We start from the raw sequence: 15,933 nt of genomic DNA, 5'->3' as shown, positions 1-15,933 counted from the left end.
TTTACCTGCCTTCTGCAAGTATTATTTGCACATTATGTAGAAGTCAGCCGATTCAAGTAAAAAAAACATGACTTTGTTACACGCATTTTAATGATTTATAGGCTAGGTTAGTGGTTGGTTAAAGACAGCGTCCAACTCAAATAGGCCCAAAAGTATTGTGGATCTCATTTGTGCCGTCTGCCATCAGACACCACAACGCCACAGCACCCAACGTCTCCCATCTCTGACAGACTCTATTTTAGCTCCATTTTGATTGTACATAATTGATATTAGGCCTAGGCTATTATATTTGACTCTAGGCTATATAGTGTGTAGGCCTAGCCTAGCCTATTTATTCATCTAAGTAGAATACCGAATTGATTCTACAGTGCTTTTATTGTATTTTCTACCTCCTTTCTACCATACGGAAGTATTAATAAAATAATAACTAATCTTATTTTATAACATGTGGAAGAAAAACTTGGCCAAACATCGATTTCTTTTGAAAGGTTTAACCGGAAGTTTGTGGTTGCTAAGAAACCCAGTCGTAAACATACTAGGAGATTTCTTCTTTAACAACAGAAACAACCACACAGTTCGCACATATTGTATTTTTTCGCCACCTAACTTGGTGTTGTCATCAAATATGTCAGGCCGGGATCCTTTCCCCTCCCCAAAGTTTGAAAACGGCTTCACTCTCAGCGGCTTTCTGCCGCAGCAGGTGGGTTTTTCTACTGATGAGAAATTAACGTTACAGTTTGTCTGATGTTCCGCTACAGGCTGAGCTAAACGTCACGTATCTTTCGAATATATATATTTGATACAAGGTAGATGTCGCCTATTTGTCACATTACATCAGGTTGTAAAGTGAAATTGAGTTTGTAACTGCTTTCTGCTACGTAGCAGACAATATGCTATAAAATAAAGGTCTAGTATAAAGGCAATTATAAATATAGTAAACAGGAATAAACTATATTCAGTGGAGCAGTGCTGAGGATAATTTGAGTTTAAAAGTCTGATAGCTTGGGGGGAAACCTGCTCTGCAGTCTGGTGCTGCGGCAGCAGAAACTTCTATATCTCTTCCCAGAAGGCAGCAGGGTGAACAGGCTATTGATATATTTTTCTTTTCCCCACTTTTCAAACTGCCTGTAAGGGCCAGATGTCCAACATACTGTAAATTCGTGTTATTTTGAAGAACATCATCTACTGTTTTTGTTGTCAGGTTACTGGTGGTGATTGATTGAGCTGATGGGTTCCTATTATCCCCATGCTGAAATATTACATGGCCAAGGGATATACAGAACAGAATATGCAGCAGTAGCCTACCCTAAGCATGCATATTCCCATATCCCCCAAAAAGTCACAATTAATTGACCACAAGCCAGCTTCTTTTGGAGTCCCATGGGACCTTGCCTGGCTGGTAATCAGGCCTTACGGAAATAAAATGACAAAGCAGCTCTCCTGTGCAGCAATTAAACACATCAAATACTTAAAAGACAAAATGACGAAGATTATTCATATTATCATAAATATTAATAAAGTAAAAATGTTATCTCTGTGGAAAGAGTATGTAAGTATGCTGCAACACACAGATACTTCTGGACATTTTTGCTACCATTTTAACTCTTTGACTAAACTACGATGTTATCCTAATCCCCCAAATACATTTACCAAAGCTGTCGTCTCACTGAGTTCTCATGTAACCAAACTATACTTCCAAGCACTTCAAATTTTGCATAAAACGTTTCACAAGTGTATTTGTTCACTACAGGTGTAACCTAAAGCAACATGCTTGTGTGACATGTTTGAGCTCAGGCATTGCTGGCTTACTACATACAATTGCTTTGTATATTTGGAATTCATTTTTCTCCTTTCCAATTGTGCAGAAAAAAACATTTGATAAACCAACTCACCTCGCCCAAACTGAGGAACCCTGGAGTCGCCTCCATGATACAGCCACTTTGGCCAGCACCCGGCGTAGTGTTCAGCATTATGAGCCTCAGGTAACCTCCATGATTTTAACCTTCACTTATGAAATGAGAGAAATATTTCAAGGAAAAAGCCAGGACCTTGAATGCACCACTCTTTTCTCAACCTCAGGGTCAAAACGACAGCCTCGACTTTCAACTTAAGTCTGTCTACGATCACCACAAGGACTTCTTCTGGAGCAAGAACCAGGTTTTATACCAGAAGGAGACCATCTCTGAGGAGCAAAGGTGAGTGTTTGAGATGTTAAGTTTGTGGCCTGGCAGAACAACTTCCATGTGTTGGCAGTGACATTTCAGGAGTCTAATTCACATTAATTTATCATTTTGTTACAGGAAAGAAGAATATTTAAAGCAGGACATGCTGGAAAAGGAACAAGAGAAAGACATCAGAGTGTGGATCGACCCACAGAGGCGCTCCATTTACAGCATTAAATGAAGCATAAGTGAAGTTCAGTTTTATTATGAGCCCCAGTCATTGCAGCATATCTGTGTAGAGAAACTAACACTAGCAAGCCCAATACTTCTGATTAAAATGTCAGACTGGTGGAATCTGACTTCAATATAAACTCGGTGAGTCGGGGGAGAAGCTGGTTTTGTGTGGAACAAGGTGTTTCCCAAATATCAACACAATGCCCCCCCCAAATGACAAACAAGGGCTACGCCAGGGGGAATGACGGCAGCTTCTATTCAACAAGAACCTCCCAGTACTATTATCTCTAACTGCTACTGCTACCTTCAGAGCTCTGCAAATAAGCAAATAAATTAGTTCTTTCAGTTCATATTTGTGCAGCTGGTGTTTTTCCAAATGTCCTCTGAATACTTAACAGTTATTCATGGACCACACAGACTGCAAAAAAAAAGAGATTCCTTTAAGACTCCAAGCATCATTTCAGAATCACTTTAACCACAAAACTCTCAGTAAACCCTGAAAAAAAACTGCCACAGTGGAATAAAAGCATGAACACTTAGCTCACTCGTCTGTCACATTACAGAGAGATTTAAATGGATATCTAATGAAGGTACAAAATGTGGGTATATTTCGGCATAATTTGGCTTTTAAGACACAACAGCGCTTCTGTTTGTAGATTTCACTTCTGTGCAGATTGCCTACACATTTAAGCACAATGACACATGTGAGACACATGGCCCTGTTCTTCCTGTTTTCTACAGCATTTGGTCAAAATAACAGAAATTTAAATTCGCATGCAACTTATATTTATTTTCCAGAAAATATCAGAAACTTCTTCATATAGCACTGCGTACTGAAGCAGTATTCAAGCAAAGCATACAAGGTGTCAGATATTTAATCAATATTCTAAATAAATTAACATACACATGTAGAGCAGAAACAGCAGAATATTTTATTCAAATATACAGTATAAACGTGCATGTCAACAGCTGAGGAAGAGATGAAACAGTTGTACATATTTTATAGTATCTAAAGAGTTAACATGTTGCTGCATAAATAGAAAAATGTGAAAGCGAGAAACAAATGTGCTCAATGCATATTTCTATTTTCTATAAACCTGTTTTATAAATGTCCACCTTACTTTAAACAAATTGTTGCACTTGTGACAGACCCTTCAACAGAGCAAAATTAAAATGTTCTTTCCAAAGTTAATATAGCATATTCTATCTGAAACAGAACAGCTAAACATACGCTCTCTATTACCTGAAAAACATCAGTTCAACTTTCACAGCCAGATATGTTGAACTCACTGAACTGGGAACTAATTGAATTCCAGGCAGGACAGGGCGGCCTGGTGGATTCATGCCCTGGCTTTTCTTTGGAGACATTGTCTGATGAAAGCCTTCTCGTCCCATTTGTTGGGGGGAAGCATGTGGGCGCCGTTGTGGACACAAAGGACGGTCATCTCCTTGGCATACTGAAGATTCTGCAGCAGCTGAAGACAAACACAGCAGGATGTGTTCAGGACAACGAAGAGCAACATTATACAGTTTCACACAAAACATTTAAAACCTTCAATAACTGATTTTATGGTCACTTGGGGTCAACAGAAACGCCCTGAACACAACATTGACCAAGTTGATAGAGCAAACTGTTTGCTTTTATTCATATCCAGCAGACACAAATACTGGAATTTATATGGAGTTGTGTTTCTGGCTTCTTATGAAAGTCCAATAATCTCTATTTAACACTGTTTTTGGTCCCCACCAACTCCTGCTAAATTCTCCACTATGTTTGTCTGTCTTTTGTTTGGTGCTGAACAGTTAGCGCACTGGGGTTTTTAGAGCATTTTCACTGAAAATAGCTGCCTGCTGTGGCTGGAAACAACGCTGATGAGAGCGGTGAGAGTGAACCAAAATAATCATGTGTGAGGCCTTAAAAGTGAGCTGATTATGTTAAAAACAAGCATTAAGTCTAACAACCAGCAGGGGGCAACTCCACTGGTTGCAAAAAGAAGTCAGACTGCATTGGACTCAATGACAAAATGACTCTACTTCTCACTTGATGTATTACCTCAGTACACTTTCCTGATGAGTTTATGGTCTCAATCGCTTGTTTCAAGTCTTTTCCAACACAGCATGTTCATTTTGTAAATTATGGTACCATGTACATTTAACTAACAGTGAACTTGGTTTTGGGTGCTATCTGTGTTTTTCTCTAAGAGCTCTGAAGCTTTCACAGTCTGTTTTCAATTCATGGAAGTTGATTGTAATAATCTGGTCGCTTAAAAATATCTTGTTCAATGGTCGGTTGTACTAAAAGAGATTGTAAGGACTCAGCTGTTCATTTTATCCGGTAAGTACATTTTGTTTTGAGCCTGTTTTTTGCTAGAAAAAATTAGCATCCCAGTTAAGCTCACAGTTAACGTGAATTGCAGATGCAGCTTGCTAACCAAGCTAGCTAGCTCCACCCTCTCGTCCAAATGTGGTCACATCCGGTCACGTCTGCTTCCAAAAAAAAAAAAAAAAAAAACATACACGAGATGGTGACCGTCAAAATGACAAACTCGAAACTTCAAAACGGTAGTCCATAAACCAGTGGGTGATGTCACGGTGGCTACGTCCATTTCTGTCATACAGTGTATGGTTAAAACGCTCTGTAGAGCTGAGGAGAAAGGCAGGGTTGGGTGATAATTCTTACTCACTGTCTGTCTCATCACTATGAGCGACACCTGTCACGTCGACTAATCATGTGATCCGTGGTTAATATAAAAATATTTATTATAGCCACTTACACAGATACATAGATATACACATACACTCAGTGAGATCAATCTCCTGTTACCATCCGAACACTCACTCATTAGAAGGTACAAACACTTACTTTGGGTGTTATAAAGAAGTACTGGGATGTTGTCTCTTTGCAGGCGGTGCGGACAACAATGTCAAAGACTCTTCTCTCATTTACAGGATCCATTCCCTACACAAAAGAGATCAATAATCTACTAACTTTTGCTTTCAAGCAAGTGAAAAAAAATTAAAGTAAAAAAAGGAATCGATATTTACACAATTTTGTAATATATAAAATGTTAAAATCCTTGAACATAGGAGGAGAGTATAATACTCCAGGTACTGCCAAATCTGTCTATGTTAATGTGCTTGGATAACAAATTCAATTTGTTAAACCATAAAAAACAGAACAAACCCATGTAAAACATAATTCCTGCATTCTTTTTTTTTTTAAACAATCAACCATTCTTCGAAGATCGTTTTAGTGCTAGAGAGAATAGTAAAGTACATAGCTGGTAACTAGCAGTCTGGACCGCTATGCTGATAAAGGATAGTTGTGAGACACTGTTGTGGCGTTCATAAACAGGAACTTTATTTCCTCTGCAGCAACGAACACAATACACAACCATAACATTGCATCTAGACTAGCCCTTCACAGCGCTGTAGCCAAACTGAACGTTTTTATCGTCTGAAGAAGTGCTACCTAATCATCTCATTAAGGGCTAAGGAAACGGTGATTCATTCATTTTTGGTGTAGTTTGGACCCTAGATCACCACTACATGACCATTTATAAAAGCACCTTTCGTTTGGCTTCTGATCCCTACAATGTGAGACAAAGATGCAAAATCCCTTTTCCTGGACTCAGGACAGGTCATGCTCTCAGAATGTTTTGTAGTTTCACATTTTAGCCCTGTCCCTAAATGCTCAGTTCATATTCTCCCAAAAGAAAAAGCAATTTTGTGTGTGTGTGTGTGTGTGTGTTTTGAGTGCTACCTGGTTGATCTCGTCCACCACTCTGAAAGGACAGCGGTTGAGCTCCTGCAGGGCCATGAGGTAGAGCATTGTGGAGACGCTGCGCTCTCCTCCACTCTGATGGTGGGCCGTCAGCTCATGGAGCTGAGTGCTGCTGTGAAACTTCACCCGAATTCTGATCCCATACTTGTCATATTCCTCCTGCAATGAAAGACAGCAGTCATTAAATGGTGTAATAATTACAATTCTTATTAAAATACCATTTACAAATACCAACAACCTCTTAATCGTCTATGAATGATTAATTATGAGCAATCCTCATGAGCTTACATGAATTAAAAGGAAACGACTGAAATCACCCTTTGACCCAGAGATGTCAGATTGTGTGTGTTGTTTTCAGTATTTACCTCATTCTCTGAGTGCAGATCAACCTCTCCTGCACACTGCATGGAGCGGAAGAAATCACTGAACTTGCCATTAATCTGTTCCACCAGCTGCTTCAGTGGGTTCAGCCAGCGCTCCTTAGCCTGCGATACACAGACAGATATCACTATACACACTTTTATACACAGAATGGCCATGCTGGCATTTAAGAAAACCTACAATGAACTATATTTCTTCACAAAACAATCATACAGGAATCACGGCAGCGACATATAGTGTACCTCTGATATGTTCTGTCGGTAGGCGTTCAGGTCGTTGCTCTTATCTTCCAGCTCTTTCTCCAGATTTTTGATCTCCTGCTCTCTCCTGTTGTACTCGTCGACAACCTTAAAACAGAGAGAATTAAAAGAATCATTTCTGTGTTTTTAAACCTTCACACATTTTGGTGACAAAATGACTAGTAGGTACATAACATTTTAGAATCCGTGCAGTAGATGGCTTCAGCCGGCAGCAGCAACATTTTCCTTGGGGGCAATTTTGCTTGTCAAAATTACATCCACATAAAGTGCTTCTGTTTTTTGCCACCAACAGGCTCAGACTGTTATGGTGTCTGACAACATCATGGAAAACGAATGATCCCTGCTGACACCCTGTTTTTAAACCGGGAACAAAAGTTCTCGCTCTGAAATCCCATGAGAGGCGAGTGGAAATGAGGGAGTTTGTTGTGTACGTAGAGGAACTGCTAGCAAGACTTTTGTTTTTCCAAGCATTACTCCACACGTTACTCCACAAGTGCAATAGGAGCAATAACTTAACTTATTTCTGAGGATACTCAAAAAAAACCCAGCGAAGCAAAAAACATTAAACCCTCAGCTGATTCTCATGTGCTCTTACACTTTCACTGAGGCCAGTGAAGCACTCGGATCTGGACTGCTCTCATTCAGCATGGCATCAATCTCGTCCAGCGTGTCAGGCAGCTTGGTGAAAGCCTGCATTAATTAATAAAAAACAAAAAAAAAACAGGAATATTTTATAAACTAATATGCTCAAATTGTCTCCTCAGAAAAGGCTGGACCACATGACAAGCATGTTATTCCACAGAGGGGGGGAGGCTTGTTTCACTGACATTACGCAGGTCTTCAGGTAGTGACTCATCAGACTGCATTCTGCAGATTGTCTTCGCTCTCTTCAACAGGCCTTTGCATTGTTCCGTCAGCTGGGCTTTCCTCTGCTCCAGACGGATGCATTTTTGCTGCGGGAACACACGGACAGTTAGCATATGCCAGTGATACAGAGCGAGGAGCTGATCATGAAATACAGGAGTTAATTTCACAGACACTCCAGCAGAGTTAGATGTATCTAAAAGGTTTGTGTTTGTGTTTGTGTTTGTGTGTGTGTGTGTGTAACACTTACATCAGTCGTCTTGAGTTCAGAGGCGCCCTCTCTACAATCATTCTCCAGCTTGGTCTTCTCAGCTGTCAGCCCCACCGTCTCCAAGGCCAGGTGCACCTTCTCCATAGTCAGCTTGGCTCTCAGCTACAGATGACGAGAGACAAGGGATGTGAAGGGCACAAAGAAAGTCAGACGGTATCAAAACTCTTAATGTCATCCTACCACAGCCACCAAATGCAAAGCGGTCACACACAGGTCATATACAAGTTAATGTATCCATACCTTCATTTGGGCTATGAACGCTGCGACTATGGACACCTTCTGGGAATTGACAACTGCAATTTTCTCTTTAGTATCCTCTTCGATCATTCGCAGGTCGATAACACTCTGCTCCATCTGCCTCAGACTAAACACATGGAAAGAGGGAGTTCAAACTCGAACATAAACTCACACAACTCTAAAATTAGACAATATACAAATCAAAATACAGAGGAACATTTTAAATTCTGTGCCTGTTGGGTCTTTTGATTATTTGAGCTAACTTACCTGTCCTGTTTGGTACTGATTTTCTGCTCCAGTTGTCTCTTTTTGCCTTTCAGTTCAGAGAGCTTCTTCTTCTCCGCCAACAATTCATTGTCACGACGATCCAGTGCGGCGGCTTCCTTCTGCAGGGCCTGCATTCGTTCATCAGTGTCTCGTAGCTTCAACCCACAGGCCTGGTCACAGTGGGGGTTAACAGTTCAGCCTCAGTTAAACTCTTATTACAATTAAAAAGGTACTGTATAGATACTAGATTTATTAAAGAAAAGCGTCTGGGCTGTGTGCACTCAAATTTGTCTCTCCCATACCTTCATCTGTTGCTCCAGCCGCCGTTTCTCTTCAGCGTCCACGGTGATGGTGAGGTACTGGGAAGGATGCACTGCGGAGTTACTGGTGCTGATCTTGTTGGAGTAAAAGGACCTCTTCAATGTGTATCTCTCCTCTGTTGTGTACAACACCCTGAGGTAGGGCTCCTCAATTACCTGTGAGAAAAAACAGGGACACAGAGACACAAGACTGAGGTGAGCAGAGATGCTTTTTCAATAAAAAGTGAGAAAAATATACGCAGTTAGATTGAAGTTACCCGCAGCGGAATTAAATCAAGACTAATAAAATGCCTCATTGATTAAAACACAAACCAATGAAAAATTTAATTCAGCAACTTTGACAGCAAATCAAAGAATGCAACCTTCTGACATTTCCCCGAATGGCACTAGGTCAAAATAATTAAAGAGGCGATTGTGTCATTTTTATTGGTGGTGCCTATATACAGAACTCGTGGGAAGAGGAACATACCGTTCTAATCATGGATTTAGTTTGATCATTGCCCACAGGGACGTCATGCACCCTGTACTGGTGACAGAGGTAACTCATCACCTCATCAGGGGCATCAAACATCTCACGCAGGTAGGTGAAGAACCCAAAACGCCTAGAGATGAAAAGTAAGAAAATTTTAAATAAAGTATATATTAAAAAAACGTACAGGCAAATAAGCAGATAAGCAGATGTACACAAATAAACACATTTTATGTTGATTTAATAAGTCATTACCTCAGAGACTCAATATTTCGGGATGGTGGCCGCTTTGAACATGACTCTTCGGGAGAACAAATGGAGTTCACCTTCAAGTTCATCTTGTCACGTACCTGAGGGTCAGGACAGATAAAACAACATTTCTTTTTTTGGGAGGGCGATTACTGGATGTGCCACACAAATTTAGGATTTGTCTGATGTTAAGGTCAACTATAATTTGCATTCAGATTTTTTCATCCTATGGGTCAACATGAGAATCTGCAGCACCCTGACCTCAGTCATGAACTTCTCCATGTCGTCTTTTCTCTGGAAGACAAACGCCCGCAGATCGTGGAACGAGATGTGGTTCTCCACGTACTTAGCAAAGCGATGGTCTTTCACATTGATCTGGGGAATGAGGAAAGGATTAGCGGGGTGGCGATGGCGCACTGGATAAGACACATGCCTTTGGTGCCGGAGACCTGGGTTCAATTCCCGCTGCAACACATCCATCAATGTCTCCCTGAGCAAGACACTTAACTCCTAGTTGCTCCTGAGGCGTGGAACCTATACCTATACATAGCAATTGTGTGTCGCTTTGGATAAAACCGTCAGCTAAATGACTAATAATTATTATTTATTTAGCCTGCTATGACCGTCATAAACCACAACAGTGACTGCTGTCAAATTAGCAAAACTTACGTTTCTGGTGGGAAGGTGTCCCAAGAAGGGTCTTTAACAGTTTTTCAAGTGTTTTGTGAAAAACCCTGTTGAAAGAAGATCTCTCCCCAGGTTAAAAAAAATAAAATCCCAAAACCTCTCTTATTCAGTCATCCTATGTGAATATGTACCCATTGTGGTAATACTTACCTTTAAGCCCCCATTTAACATTTATAAGCACTATATAAACGTTGAATCAATGGTTTATTACATGTAGTTGTACACAGATATAAGGACCATATTTGTCAACAATTGTTACTTCATCTAGGAAAACTAGTGATGGTTCGGTTGCAAACTATTCGGCTCCAAGAGCCGACTCTGATAAGTCAATGATGGGAGCCAGCTGTAGAATCAATTGATAAACACTTCACCTACTTAATTTACACTTATTGTGTTTATAAACCATTTATCAAATGTTTATATACTGCTTATAAATGCTAAATGAGGTGGGGTTAAAGTTAAGTGTTAAACACATGGTACTCACCACCAGCATCATGGGCTCGTGGACATTTCCTTCAAAGAGTTTTCTGTTCTGTCTGAGCCACTGGAGGGCAGTGTATGTGTCCCTGTGGCGTCCCCGCAGCTTCTCCTCTTTGGCATTCATCATGTTGTTCATATCCTTGAGCTTTTTCTCCAACACTGGCAATAAAAATAAACAAACATTGTCATACATACTCACATTCGGTGTTCTGACTTTGAACAGTCTATTAGGCGGCCTTTGAATGACACTCGCCATTGTGAGGAGCATCAGATCTTAAATCATTACATCTTTGTTTTATTTAACTGGTTCATGCTCTCACTTATGGACTCGGCACAGAGGTTGTCCTTCTCCCTACGTAGGTCGGACTTCTCCCCCTCGATCCTGGCTCTCTCCACCTGGATGTGCCTCAGCTCGACATTGACTTCATTTATTCGTGGTGTCACGTCTGGTTGGTCGCCAACTTTGGCAAGCTCTGCCTTCAGGTCCTCAATGGTCCGTCTGGTGTTGCTGATTCGCTTCTGGTGGTCCTCCTCTTCCATCTGCTTCAGTCTCTGCGTTTGTTTAATATCATCAATCTGTACAGGACAGAACAGAGCAGAACAGGGAGAGTTGTAATTTATCACGAACACACAGCTGCAGATAAGGTCTCCTTTACGCTGTGATAAAAGGCACACTGAACAAAAGAATAATAAATAATAATTAAATCTTTCAAATGGTAAATTAACTGAAATGATTTCGGACATAAATTTTTGTTGGTGTAATTAGTTAAAGCAATTAACGTGAATTAATGTGAAGTGTGACAGGAGCATAAACCATGGAAAATACAAAGAGAGAACATTCTGTTTATTTTATTCTTCACATTGTCACAAAATGTTCTGTTTAATGTACTGTTCACTCACAAATATGAAGTTCAATTATTTCTCCAAAAATGATAATAAATGTATATTGCAAATAAAAGAAACTGACTTCAAATGCAGGATATTTTTCTCCTTGTTCTCGATCAAACTGGAAACTATTGAGTTTTGTCCAGGATAAAAGCAATTGGCTTCCTCACATTTTCATGTTACAGTAGATGACGACAACATAAACTAGATATCATCAGCGTTGAAGGAGTTAATTTTCTTCTACTTTCTGAAAAGTGCAGCCTCACCTCCTTGTGTTTTCGATCCAATTGATCTTGTTTCTGTTTGCACTTCAGAGAGGCTTCTTTAATGGCGACAGTCTAAAAAACAATGAGCTCATAGTTATCATCATATCACATGCATACCATTCCAGTGTTCATCCCAACTAGCCTTTACGAATATTAAACTGACTTTCAAAAGGTTTTTAATTAATTTTAATTACTCCTGGCTAGACCGTTTTCTTTGCCCACATTTCTTCTTTTACCAGAGAGCAATTTGCTTTTTCACCTTTGCCTTTATTTGTGCCTCAGTGGGCTTCAGCTGGTTGTCAATCATCTGGATCTTCCTCAACATGGGCGCCTGTGCCTGCTTTAGAGCAGAAAGCTGCCTTTTAGCCTCCTCTCGCTCTTTTTTCACACCCTCAAGCTCCTTCCGGGTTGTCTCGTACTCCTAGCACCAGAGGGAAAGAGTCAGCGTTAACACAGTCAGAAGAATTCGGTTCAACTCTCCTTCCGTAACAGAGCGTTTCATTTCCACCACTCACCACCCATGGTTTCTTCTTGTCAAGCAACTCAATCATGTCCAGATGCCTCTTCTTCTCATAGTAACGGTTCACATCATGTTTGTTCCTCTCATTCCTCTGTTTGGCCTTCTCCAGGAAGCTGGCCTTCTCCTTCACGATGTTCTAAAAGGGAAACAAACCATCAACACACTGGAAAACCTACAAGAGCGTCACGTCTGCAGTGCTACCTTTACATGTTTGGAATATATGGAAACAGTTAAATAAACAATGTTGCAACCTTATGTTTACCTCTAGTTCTCGTTCCCTGTTACGGAAGTTTTTGAGCTCACAGTGGTACTCGTACATCTCTGGTGGTCCCACTGACTTCTCGGTTGCCTCCAATAACTCAATTTTGGACATCTTGGCAAACTCGCCCACCTTTTCCTGTAAGGACAAACCAACACATCAACAGGAAAGGAGGAAAACAGTTAGGAAAGCATTATTAGGGGTAACATTTAAGACACGATAGAATTATTTTTAAGTTTTAAGTAAGCAATGTGTCCTCCACATCTACACATTGCTTGTATACTGAAAGCTATGTTTAAATTAATATGCATCATTATTTTTTTTATTATAAGCCATATTTGTAATAAGGCACTCACACAAATGATGCCTGTACTGTGCAAATATCCTATCATAATTCACTGCATCTGTGCAGCCTTATCTTGGTGTGTCATGAACATACCTGAGGCAGAAACTGGCAGAGGTTGCTGACTTGGATATGCAGAGCCTTGACCTCCTCTTCCACTGCTTTCTGGTTGCAGTGTCTATCATTCAGCATCCACAACGACTGATTGTTCTCTACATGTATCTCCCTGTTAATCACTACATTACCACCTTTCTTGTACCTGGAATAACAACCAAAAGGTTTAATTCTACAATCAGATGTACATAAGGAAAATTGACAAGAATGTTATTATTCCTAAAGTCATACAATGGCTGATGCAACACTGCACACAAAATAGAAGTATCATTTAAGGTTGTACTGTCTGTATTTTTTTTTTAAATCAAGTCAAGTCAAGCTTTATTGCTCAATGCTGAGTTATAAAATACTGTGTCTTGATTGCTAAATGGATTCATCAGGAATATCCGAATAAATGCAACAAAAATATATTTAACAAATCTAATAGCTTGCCATGAGTAAAGTAACAGCATGTAACTGCAAACTCTTTCACATGACTTACAGTTCAATCTCAACAAATCCTTTATGGCACCCGCGTTTGACATAGAGCCCAACCTACAGAAACAAAAAAAAAATCCTTTTAGTCATTGTCATCAGAATAGTAATGAATTTATTTGTCAGCTAACATGACTGTATAATAATTTGACAGACTGACACAGGTGCAGGGATCTGAGACAAACATCACATGCAGTGCAAGAGAACAATAAAAGACATTCAAATAACAGTATGTTAGAAAGTACATCACCTATTTCATGCTGTTGCTATCAGCTGAAAACCTATTCATTAACCTGAAATCATGCATGCAAGTTTACTAGCTGGTCTTCTGGAAAGAAATCAAGGTCTGAACATGTTCAAAGTGAATCTTCCAGTGGTTTTGTTACTCTGTAACACGCTGTTTACCTTGTCGCCTCTGCCCAGGATAGCAGTCTTGCCAGCCAGACCTAGACAGATGGCACACACTATGCTTGACTTGCCAGTTCCATTGGCTCCGACAATCATGTTCAGATTAGGTCCAGGATACACCACAGAGTAGTCATAGGTCCTGTCAGAGTACAGGGTACATATTTAAGGTTTTTCTGCTACGTTTTATAGCAGCGGTTGGAAGCCTCGTATGAAATAAAAGCCACCTTCAATAACATTCAACACAAACTTTATACACTTTTATGAATTAAAACCTTAATTCTTCAGCTATCAGTGCCATTTCATACAGCAAATACCACATTTAACAAGTGTGGCTATTGAGGGTGTCATCTACTGACTAAATTGATCATGAGACAAGACTATACTTCCACTCCACTACATTTAAGAGGTATTGTAGCATTTTTTACTCCACTACATGTATTTGAAAGCTATATATAGACTAGGTACTTTTCAGCTTAAAAATTCACATAAAATCATATTAAGCCAGTTGTTCCCAAACTGTTTTACTTGTGGCTGATTAAAAGAAAAGCAGAGTCTGATTGGGGACCTTATCATGTTGCATATGTCGCATTTCCACTAATGAGACACTTGCCCTCAAACATCTGGCAAGGTTTCATTTCAATAACTGTTTGAGTCCCAAAGAGGTCAAATGATCCAATATTTAATTTTTTTTAAATCAAGGATTGGAGAAAAGTCCATAAAATAAATACAAATTTTATTAGGATAATGTTTCCTTCTTTCCTCCCCCAATAATTATATCCAGACAAATCAGATTTATCTTGTGACCCTGTGGAGGGGCCAGGCGCCTAGGTTGGGAACCTTCTGACCAGATGCAGCAATAAAATTACACATTGATGCATAAGTTTTAACAATCTAATAATGACATATATAATATGTGAGCTACAGGGAATGTGAGTACTTTACTTTTGAAACTTTTTCTTAATACTTATGTACTTTTACTTAAGTGGGATTTTGTATTCACCTGGGACTTGGAGTATTTCTACATTGTGGTACTGGTACTTGTACTTAAGTAATGGATCTGAATACTTCTTCCACCACTGGAGCAACAAGCTGTACCTGATAAACTGGCACTTTGTTATATTCTAAGGTGAAAATTATAGCCAGCGAATAACCATTATGACCTGTTGTGGAGACTTCACTTGGACTTGAAATAACTGATTTGGACTTGATTTTGTGATTGAAGTTACAGTGTGAATATATCTGTTTTACAAGTTAACGCTACGGGTTAAGTCTCTCTAATAGAATTCACTATATAATCCGTTATATTGTGACAATAAATCTACCTAACGTTCCCTACATGTTGAGAGGGTAAATACGTTAGCATGTCTAGCTAGCTTTGCCGTCTAGCTATCATCAGGCTCCATCATATTGTTGTTATTATTATTATAGGCTGGAGTTGAGTTTTGGTTTGTAGACGTTGTTCTGTGTTGCTTTCTAACAGCTGAGGTGGAGTAACGTTAACTTACAGGAAGTTTTTCATGGTGAGGCGAAGTATGGATCCCTCCACAAAACGGCCATCTCCTCCGGTTAAATCAGGCTGACTACCTATGAACGTGTTCGCTGCCCTGCTACTAGAAGTCTGTGAACTGCTGTTAATGTTACTGCCTCTCCGTCTTTTGCTGGGTTCAGCCATGGTTAATAAAAACAGAGCCTTGTCCTGACAAGGAACGACATACACGTTCTTTCACTATCGCGCGCTTCACCGAGTCGTTGTTGAAAGCCGGTTGGATCAAATTTGTCACGTGTATACACAAAGACTGACGTCATTGTCCAAACTATCGTTCATTATCGCGAGACTCAAGTGCTAGTTTTTCAATATCTGAATCTGTAATAATATAATCGCATGTGTTTAAAATAGTATATGTATTTCAGCAGAAAATACTGCAATGATGTACTCAAAATCCCAACTTGACAATAAAGTATACACAATGTAGAGTAAAAAGAAACAAAAAATCTTCTG

At 39.7% G+C, this 15,933-nt stretch overlaps 2 protein-coding genes across 2 annotated transcripts; one reads left to right on the top strand and one right to left on the bottom strand.

The window, feature by feature from the left end:
• Positions 1-160: 160 nt before the first annotated feature.
• Positions 161-2,827, top strand: cunh1orf194 (chromosome unknown C1orf194 homolog). The gene is made up of 4 exons (XM_038722728.1): positions 161-700; positions 1,866-1,982; positions 2,080-2,195; positions 2,301-2,827. The coding sequence occupies exons 1-4, from the start codon at positions 446-448 to the stop codon at positions 2,401-2,403; spliced, it is 591 nt and encodes a 196-aa protein (XP_038578656.1). The 5' UTR covers positions 161-445; the 3' UTR covers positions 2,404-2,827.
• Positions 2,828-3,305: 478 nt separating this feature from the next.
• On the bottom strand, positions 3,306-15,684 carry smc5 (structural maintenance of chromosomes 5). Its single transcript, XM_038722724.1, is given in 25 exon segments — positions 3,306-3,871; positions 5,260-5,355; positions 6,160-6,339; positions 6,546-6,665; positions 6,804-6,908; positions 7,417-7,460; positions 7,463-7,511; positions 7,649-7,774; positions 7,936-8,058; positions 8,197-8,320; positions 8,461-8,630; positions 8,763-8,936; positions 9,250-9,382; positions 9,505-9,599; positions 9,760-9,873; positions 10,670-10,824; positions 10,986-11,241; positions 11,817-11,888; positions 12,076-12,237; positions 12,332-12,472; positions 12,599-12,733; positions 13,035-13,197; positions 13,534-13,586; positions 13,932-14,073; positions 15,440-15,684. Coding segments are annotated over 25 exon segments (3,234 nt in total). The 5' UTR covers positions 15,607-15,684; the 3' UTR covers positions 3,306-3,736.
• Positions 15,685-15,933: the final 249 nt, after the last annotated feature.

Source organism: Micropterus salmoides, unplaced genomic scaffold (genome assembly GCF_014851395.1).
Source record: "Micropterus salmoides isolate LMB-PRFRI ecotype aquatic unplaced genomic scaffold, ASM1485139v1 Ms_hic_scaffold_16, whole genome shotgun sequence".
NCBI classification, from domain to species: Eukaryota; Metazoa; Chordata; class Actinopteri; order Centrarchiformes; family Centrarchidae; genus Micropterus; species Micropterus salmoides.
The sequence above is the reverse complement of the archived record's forward strand: the minus strand, read 5'-3'. Positions and strand labels throughout refer to the sequence as shown.

Bases quoted from the DNA above. Each gene is read 5' to 3' on its own strand.
- cunh1orf194 (XM_038722728.1), top strand. From the start codon at position 446: ATGTGGAAGAAAAACTTGGCCAAACATCGATTTCTTTTGAAAGGTTTA. The intron at 701-1,865 runs GTGGGTTTTTCT...CCAATTGTGCAG, and splicing joins GCGGCTTTCTGCCGCAGCAG to AAAAAAACATTTGATAAACC. The intron at 2,196-2,300 runs GTGAGTGTTTGA...ATTTTGTTACAG, and splicing joins ACCATCTCTGAGGAGCAAAG to GAAAGAAGAATATTTAAAGC.